Source organism: Vigna angularis, chromosome 1 (genome assembly GCF_016808095.1).
Source record: "Vigna angularis cultivar LongXiaoDou No.4 chromosome 1, ASM1680809v1, whole genome shotgun sequence".
In the NCBI taxonomy this organism is placed as follows: domain Eukaryota; kingdom Viridiplantae; phylum Streptophyta; class Magnoliopsida; order Fabales; family Fabaceae; genus Vigna; species Vigna angularis.
The window spans coordinates 28,654,150-28,663,546 of NC_068970.1; the positions used below are offsets into that span (position 1 = coordinate 28,654,150).

The 9,397-nt window shown below is 30.5% G+C and overlaps 1 protein-coding gene across 2 annotated transcripts; it reads right to left on the minus strand.

Annotated features, from left to right (window-relative positions):
- Nucleotides 1-3,122: 3,122 nt before the first annotated feature.
- Nucleotides 3,123-6,285, minus strand: LOC108342558 (homeobox-leucine zipper protein HOX3). 2 transcript variants are annotated; one of them, XM_017580350.2, is made up of 4 exons: nucleotides 6,015-6,285; nucleotides 5,318-5,490; nucleotides 5,141-5,220; nucleotides 3,123-3,635 (listed from the first exon to the last, which is right to left on the minus strand). In XM_017580350.2, the coding sequence occupies exons 1-4, from the start codon at nucleotides 6,106-6,108 to the stop codon at nucleotides 3,344-3,346; spliced, it is 639 nt and encodes a 212-aa protein (XP_017435839.1). In that variant the 5' UTR covers nucleotides 6,109-6,285; the 3' UTR covers nucleotides 3,123-3,343. The 2 variants fall into 2 exon arrangements, with proteins under 2 accessions (XP_017435839.1, XP_052736027.1); XM_052880067.1 differs by having other exon boundaries at nucleotides 5,318-5,505.
- Nucleotides 6,286-9,397: the final 3,112 nt, after the last annotated feature.

The following is a 9,397-nucleotide window of genomic DNA, read 5'->3' on the forward strand; positions in this document are numbered from 1 at the left end:
TATTCTTAGGACAGTCAGTCTTCACATGACCTCTTTCTCCACATCCATAACATTTAATGCTTGATGGAGATCCTTGATTTTCTTTCCTTTCTCCACGGTATTTGTCTTTTTCCTTTTCTTTCATAAATTTAGCAAACTTCTTAATCATAAGACTCATGTTTTCCTCATCGTCATCGGAATCATCGTCCTTGATTCTCTTAGAACTTTTTCCTTTTGAGATTTTAGACTTGAAGGCAAGCGTCTTTCTTTTGCCTTGATCCTCTTCTGCAGTTAATCTTCTCAGCTCAAGCTCATGCTCACGAAGCTTTCCAAAGAGAATCGTCGTTGACATCTGAGTGAAGTTTTGAGACTCCGAGATGGCAGTCACCTTTGGTTGCCAAGACCTGTCTAATGATTTCAATATTTTTACATTCAATTCATCAGTGTCAAAAGTCTTACCCAAACCTGTCAGGTGGTTCACAATGTGAGTGAAACGCTTCTGGACATCAGATATTGTTTCTCCCGGTTACATTCTGAACATCTCATACTCCTGGATGAGTGTGTTCTTCCTTGCACGTTTCACGTCATCTGTACCCTCATGTGTGACTCTGAGGACCTCCCACATTTCCTGTGTTGTCTTACACACTGAAATTCTATAAAATTCATCAAGTACTACAGCAGATGAAATAATATTACGAGCCTTAATATCAAATTGGGCTCTTCTATTTTCCTCAAGAGTCTAGTTAAAGTATGGTTTTTCTACTTCTACACCATCAACAGTTCTTTTAGGAATATAGGGACCATTTAGCACAGCTTCCCAGATGCCTCTGTCAACAGATCCCATAAAAATTTCCATTTTGACTTTCCAGAAGCCATAGTTATCACCAGTAAAAAGAGGTGGTCTGTTGATGGATGCACCCTCAGCATATACTTGAGTTTGATGATCGGTCATTTTCGCAAAAGTTTGAAAAAATATCAAAGCAAGCTCTGATACCAATTGTCGGAACAATCTGTGACGTTATAGAGTCGCGTAGTGGAATAAATTAATAAAGCGGAAAGCGTGTTCGGTCAAACTCGTAATAAGATGGTCCGTTTTAGAAATTTAATTTTCTTAGAGAAAATTTGTCAAACAGTTGATGTGCATAAAACAGTAAAGAGTATAGGGAGTAGAAAAATTGACACACTGGATTTTTATCCTGGTTCGATTCAAAAGAATCTACGTCCAGTTGTTAATCACTATAAAAAGTGATTAACGTTTTCACTAAAATCAGTTTCACAAATTATAATAAGAGTGAATAAAAACAGATAGATAAAACCTTCCTTCGACGAACGAACCGGAAGATGACCACCTTGCCAACTCGAAGAGAACCGCTCTGACTATCGACACACGAAACGCGAGCTTCTCCTATTCACGAAACCAGGCAAAGCACTTGAACTAGCTTTTTAGAACTTCCTCAGACAAACTGTATTCTTAAAAAGCTCAGAGTTCTTTTCTAAGAGTTTTGGAACTACCTTATATAGCCAACTGGTCTAAGTTTGTAGAGATGAATTATAACTGCCACAGATAATCGATTATTGTTAGTGATAATCGATTATCCTGAGGAATAATCGATTATTCCAAAAGACTTTGGCAGTTCTCATCAGAACTAGTGATAATCGATTATTTGGAGTAATAATCGATTATTGCAAAGCAACGAGGTTTTTCAAAAGGGCTCAGGATAATCGATTATAGCTTCTAATAATCGATTAAATGTGTAACAGTTCTAGAAATACGAATTTTTCTAAGTATTACATGTTTAAGGCTTTTCCTAATACATTTATAATCTACAAAGTGCTTTTAAAACAATTATAACAGTCTATCATCTTTCAGCATCATCAAAATCATTTATCTTCAAATTTACCAATGCTCCTCATTGGTAACAATTTTGTTCTGTGTCTATTTTCTAGTGTTTAGTCATTTTATATTTTACAATCATAAGAGAATGTAATTTTGTTCTTTGTTTCTATGCTCTTCTATATTTTTAGATATTTGATTACCCAAAATTATTTCGTTTAATGTTGTTTGTTATACTTCAAAACTATAGATGCTTTAGAAGATCCTAAACTCTTTCTTAAACAATCTTGTCTTAACACCAGTTAGCCACCTCTAACCGTCAGATCGAGACAAATCTAACGACTCATGACATTTGACCCTTTAAATTCCTACAAATACAAAATTCAAAGCGTCATGTGTCCCGTCCTCAAGAGTCATATCTTTATGTAGATAAAAAGATTATCAACCACTACGGATGACTAAGGAATGTAACCACTAGTGAACGGATCAGGCAACAGGGGACATAATCCTATTACAAACCCTTCGCCCACCAATGTAGGATGGGACTGAGGGTGCCTGTGTACGGTATGACGTTTGGTCAGTCATAGGCTAGACGGTCCATCGTTGGTGAGGAGCATAGAAGAACCATTACCAAGATCTAACAATTAAGGAACCTGGCCAATCGATCATTCGTCAAGTTAATTGACCATTGCTAAACCTACTTATATGTAAAATATGATTACCCACAATTGAGTCGTAATTAGGCCACTACTAATCAAAAAGTTTACTCTGAAATCTATAAATACAAATTTAAAATAAGTAGATAAGTGATTTTGCATTTACTGTACTATTAATACCTAAGTTATTGAATTTTTACTGATTTTACAAGTAATCTTCTCTAGGTAACACGAAAGAATGATACGAAGATTTGAAAAAAAATAATTGGCACTCAAACATAATTTATGCAAAACATGCTAAAAATATATTTATTGAAGGAAATTAATATTTACTTAAAAAGACAACACGGTGAGTTACGTATATTTATAAAACTAATTTAAGGTATAAATGGTTTAGATTGAAAAAACGAAATATTTACTAGTCTCATTAAAAGAATCTATAAATCAAATTTATTTGGTTCATTAAAATTCTTCGGAAAAGCATACCAAACCAAATTATGTAAAAATATATAACAAATATTTAAGCGATCAGGACAACTGTTTAGAAATTGTGATAAAACTCAATATTTTAGAACTTTCATTTTTCAAATATATATATATATATATATATATATATATATATATATATATATATATATATAAGTAATGTGAATGTGAATTGCAAATAATGAAATATTCATTGAGCATTTGAATAGAAGTACTTCTACAACAAACTACCAACTAATAGTTTACGCTCCCTCTCCAAAAGTAGCATTTTGTAAAAGCTAATATATGGAAAACATTTTTTTTCTTGTAACACATATTTTCACATTAAATTTTTAGTTTTAAAACTGTAGTTTAGTTTTTGCATGTCTGATTAGATCGGAGGTAGGGGTCAACAGGCGGCAGAAGGTTGAGGGGAGTGCGGTGGGACTTTAGCGGACAAAGTGGCGGCGGCGGAAGGCAGTTTGTCGGCGGTGGTGGTAACGCGCTCACAGCGGGGACACATGGTTAATGTGGAGGCTGGCAGCGGCTCACAAGAGTGTGGGGAAATGACGGTGGGTGGCCCCACCTTCATGGCCCTCAGTTCCTCCACTTCCCTCTGAAGCCTTCTGTTCTGCTCTGTCAGTGACCCAAACCACCTCTTCAGGTACTCACACTCCATCTCTGTCTGCTTCAGCTTGCTCCTGCATTGCATTCTTGTAAAAAATCTCTTTTTCTTTTTTTCTTTATAATTATTAATATAAAAATACTCATTCACTACAAATATTTATTCATTAATTGCATCACATATATTGCATGGTTGACGACACTGGCTTCATTTGCCTTTAATGCTTCCCAAGTCAACTCAGTGGGGAATGTTCTGTCTATCTTTTAAAGGATGACAAAAAAAACCTAACAACTATTGTAAACATATTGGTAAAAGAATTAAAAATAACATTGTAAAATTAATATATATTGATGTATTTCCCTTTCTTTATAAATAAAATCTCTGAATTTATTTTTACTCAATACTCTTGTGTATCTAAGTAAACATGGAGAAAGTGAGTGAAGAGGATTACTGAAATGAAAAATCCTATGGTTTTATGTGTACGTGTTGATGATAACTGAATGCATTATGCTCAACACTGATAATTGATTTGTAAAATGAAATGCATGGTTGGTCTAAAGTACCAAATGAAGTGGTCAAAGTCATACTTATTGGTGTGATGATCGGTGTAGCACACGAGGCCAAATAAAACTCCACCAATGCGGTGCTATCATTATCGACTTGTCTACTTTAATTTGGACATGATTATGTTCTTTGCCACAGCTGAAATTATGGTTTACACTGCAATTACATCATTAACTGTTCATATATTTGAACACCCAATTAGCCACTCTCACGTCATTGCTGTCACTTCATGACCTAATTTTTTTTTTATTGTATCATTACCAATTTTCTAGTTTACGTTTTCTATGAGTATTTATAGTTTTGTCACATTTGAAACTTAAAATACTAGATTTTAAAATAACAATTCAAAAACATTATAAACAAGTTTAAAACCAAAAATTTGGAACGAGCTTTGAAAAGAAATATTTGTTACAAACAAAAACCAAAAAAAATATTCATTTATAGGCACCATGCATTATATATAAACTAAGATATATCGCTAATATATATATATATATATATATATATATATATATAAAAACTAAGATTTTTCCCATGATCAACTGTTTTTCGGAGTATTTTTTGAATTTAAAATTTTTAAAATATGAATTTAAGTTTAACTTAATTCTACAATTCTAAATAGAATGTAATATGACTAAAAAAAAAGTTAGTACTTAATCTTGATCGAACTATTTGAGCGATGTTTATACCCAGCGAACACTCCATTTCTTTCCACCTTATGACCAATATTTGTGAAAGAGAAATTATATGAAAGAAGAGAATCTAATATATAAATGATGATTTTTCCACTTTTATTTACAGATAGAGTGAACAGGGGTAAAGAATCGGATTCAGATTCATGAGGTCCATATGATGATTATGATTATTCTGTCAACATTTGACATTTGTCTATATATGAGTATACCCACACAAAATGCGGATGATGAAACTATATATATTTTAAAGTCAAATCATAAATGACAAAATAAATAAATCGCATTTTTCCATCACTTTATTAATTAAGATTAATTAGCTTACCTGGCCCTACGGTTCTGAAACCACACCTCCACTTGCCTTGGTCGCAGCTTCAGTTGCATTGCCAAAGACTCTTTTTGTTTCTACAAAGACAAGAAATCAAAAACCGAATATACTTATTACTGAGTTATGTAGAACCCTAGTGATTAATTATCTAAATGACATATTTAATAAACTCACTGGGTTTAGGGTGTGGTTTTGTCTGAAGCTTTCTTCAAGGAGACGAGATTGTTCCTTTGTGAGACGGAGTTTCTTGCGAGGAGGGTCTCCATTGCTGCTTTCTTCTTCATCTTCCATGTTTGATGCCATCCAATCTTCTTCTACAGGTACTTGGTTTATGTCCAATTCTTTCACTGCAATACCAAACGCTGCCTTTATTCATATACTTCCAAAAAGTATCAAAGACCAAACCAAACATATCATCTTCTGTACACGATCCAATATATACCATTTTAAGAACAAGATTCGAAATATGATGTTTACATATATCGTTTCTGTTTAATCACCAACCAGAGAGAGAGATATGAAAGACAAAAACCTTGGTGGGTTCATGCGGTCGTGACTTTAATTTTAATCTAAGAAAGGGTAGAGAAAAAAAAAAGTAAATTATCCCTTCCTAAAGAAAACGTTTATTTAACAGAGGGGCCACTTTTACGATATACACAACTTTACAAGTTTAAAAAAAAAAAGCAAAAGAATTTAACATAAAATTAAACAAACAAGAACACAAAAAAGGGAAGGAATTTAAGAGGGTATAATGAGTTGATCAAAATGAGAAAGACGAAGAAAAGAATGATATAGTTGTAGAAAAAGATAAACAACCAAATTAACAGATAAACTATTGTATTGTATGTGTGTGTGTGTGTTTGGTAATTACCAGATGATGAAGGCAGAAGAGTTGGTGAAGAAGCAAAGCCGGGGACAGATATAGTCAATTCCAAGGTGGAGGAAGCACTTGGTAAAACCGCCATAGAAGACACGCAGAAAATAATGAGAAAAAATGTTTGGTGACGATGAAGATGAAGAAGAAGAGGAAGAGGATCTGTGTGAAAAAGGAGAGAAAAAAAGGTAAAGTCGAGAAACAGAAGGAGACACACATGAAAAGGAAAAGGAAAAGGAAGACAGAAGCAGCAAAGGATCTGATGAAATGTTTGGAGAGAAAAAAGGTCAAGATATATAGAAAGGTCAAATAAACAAATATAGGGAGATTAATTAGTCGTACAAGTTTATTATAATTAATACCCTAAAAGGCGCATAGAAAATCAAAGAGAGGTTTCCATAGGAAAAAGTTATCTCAAGAGGTGTAGGTTTCTGACCATGGTCCTCCAAGTCAAAGGCTATGTGGCCCCAACATACCGACACGTGTAGGTGTGTAAGACTACAACATCAACCTCCACATTCATCTTCTAGTTTTCATGTTATGATAGCTTTTATCTTATACACCCAGAATTGTTCGTGTTTTTCGTTTACGTTATACAATTATAAAGTAATTTTAGAGACATGTAATCCTTAAAATAAATAAATTTTCTAAATTTGTTTATATACACTATTAGAAACCCAACATTAATTCTATATTTAAGAAACTCGTTTATCTATCAGATGTGAATTGAATTTCAACGTGTTGATTTTTAATTATTATCAGACCTATTTACAGTAGTAGGTGGATGAAATCTCATTTTATAACTTAATTTTATACGATTATTAAGTTTAAAATTTATTTTTTTAATATAATATTAAAAAGTTCTTATCTATAGTCTATTTTATTAAAATTTATTAGTAGTTATTTAGAGTTTATTTTAATAAAATTTGTTAATAGACTGTTACTTATATAAATAATTTCAAAATTACCTTTTAAATTAGTTTTTGTATAATTTAATTTGACTTAAATTTACTTTGCATGTAGTATAATTAATTATAATCTCTAAAATTATCTTTTTCAAATATAATATATCAAGTAGTAACCTACTTCCTGTAAAAAAAAAGTAACCTACAACGTTATAATTAGCATTTGGTCAAACTTTGGGAGTACACATACATACATATATACATACATACATATATACATACATATATATATATATAACTTTTTCCTGGCAGTTTGTAATTCAGCAGAATCATTTTCATAAAAAAAAAAAGAGAAATGTCAAAATATTCCTCCAAAACCAGTCCCAAAGAATTTAGTAGTGGCAGTGGATTATTCAACCAAATTCTTTTCGCACATCAATTTCAAGTGTGGATTGGCAGATTTGCCTTGTCATCAGAAAAGTTTAGTTAGATATGTTTCTTCTTGCCGATAAAAAAAATAATTTTTTTTTTCAATGGAAATTAGTAATTTGTATCTCTTCAACGGAGGGTTAACAATTTAAAAGTTTTCAAAAAATCAAACTAATCATTTTAAAAATGATTCAAGGCTTACAAACATGTTATTCATTTAATTTTTACATCCGGATTTTACTTATTAATTTAATTTTTATTTAATGATTTAAACGAATGCATTAATTAGATAACAGTAATGTTAGTATAAAAACAGCTCCTTCAAATGTATTGTACTGTATAATAAAAACTTATTTCTCTTTTAGTTTGGGATCTTGAACCATTTCTTTTTCACACATAATCCTTGATTAGTGAAGATTTTACTGTTTGAGCTCCAAAATACACTTCAAAGAAACTAATGATTAGTTTAAACATATCAAAATACAAGAATGCGTCCATAATATCATTAACACTACAAATTCTAAATATGATTTCTAATGAGATGATGCTACCATGTTTACACATTTCTCAGTGATGCTTTTTAGGAATTGTTAATTGTTTATCAATTAAAATTTAAAATATGGAATGCAGATTAATATTTCAGCTATTTAAAACAGACCAAAATAAAAAAAATGGTAGTGTTTTAATTTACTTTTTTATAACAAAAAAAATTAAGCCACAAACACACACACATAAAATAATATTATATTTCTATTTGTTTGTCATAATTAAAAAGGAAATCAACGAATAAATATTAATATCCAAACTACTACTATTTCTCTGTATTCAAATATAAACTAAAATAATCAATTTTATTATTATACTTAAGAAAATTAGTACCATAATTTTATTTCACCAACTTTAATTTCATTTTCTTTTAAAAAATAGAATACCATTTTGTTGAAATATTGTGTTAAAAAAAGAAGAAAAAATGTGTTAAAAAGGATAGATAGAAGGTAGTAGTAGGGTTTGATGTCGGTTGAAAGTTCTTGTTAGGAAATGATTGGAATGTCCTAGCTATAGGACCATTGAGCTTTCTTCAACAAGGACCAACCAATATGTATCATTGGCCCCATTAAAACAAACCAACATAGACAAACTTGTTTTCACTTTTCTGTCTTTACTCTTCCTAATCATCCTCATCACACACCCACAACACTGCTATTATATTATTTCACCACTTTCATACATATTTTGTACTCCTCCCAATAAATACACGTTAGTATCTACATTAAATATTAAACATTAAAAGATAATATTATTTGAAGCGCAAGTTTATAAATATATATATATATATATATATATATATATATATATATATATATATATATAAAACAAAAAAATTGTATAACTAAAGATTTTAAATATTGCATTAAGGTTATGACACCGTTACTTTGATATTATATTTCCATTCAACAACCGAAACCTATCTAAAAGAAAGGAAAAAAAAAATTTTCTATTTCGGTTTTGAATCATAACTTAAATTTTCATATTAAGTTTCAATTATGAAAGAAACAGAAGCATAAAAAAAATATGGAAATAATGGTAACAAAAATCTTCTTTACGGTTCAATTTTTGAAATAATCAAATTTTAATGTAGTCTTTTTTAAATGATATTTTTGTTTATTTTTCTATCTACATATCAAATCTATCTATATAAAACCAAAACACAAAATATATACAAGTTTTACATATACTATTGTACTTTTATATACACAAAATCTAAATAATTTTTAAAAAATGTTGATAACATACTATTCAACATTTCTATTATATATCTTGAGTAAATTTTTCTTATATATTTTATGGACTTTTCATGTATTGATGTAGGATTCTCGAACTTTTACCAAAAAATAATAATTTTAATTAGTTTTTAAAAAGATAAAGTGACAAAAGTATTTGATTCAATTAAATTCTTATTGTTTCCCAATAGGGAATGAACAAAAGTTATTATTCATTACATAACATATGGAGGTTTCACAATCAAATAGAAGAGTAGTGTGGAGA

Bases quoted from the DNA above. Each gene is read 5' to 3' on its own strand.
- LOC108342558 (XM_052880067.1), bottom strand. From the start codon at position 6,108: ATGGCGGTTTTACCAAGTGCTTCCTCCACCTTGGAATTGACTATATCT. The intron at 5,506-6,014 runs GTAATTACCAAA...GAATAAAGGCAG, and splicing joins TCTTCTGCCTTCATCATCTG to CGTTTGGTATTGCAGTGAAA. The intron at 3,636-5,140 runs GTAAGCTAATTA...AATGCAATGCAG, and splicing joins TTTCAGAACCGTAGGGCCAG to GAGCAAGCTGAAGCAGACAG.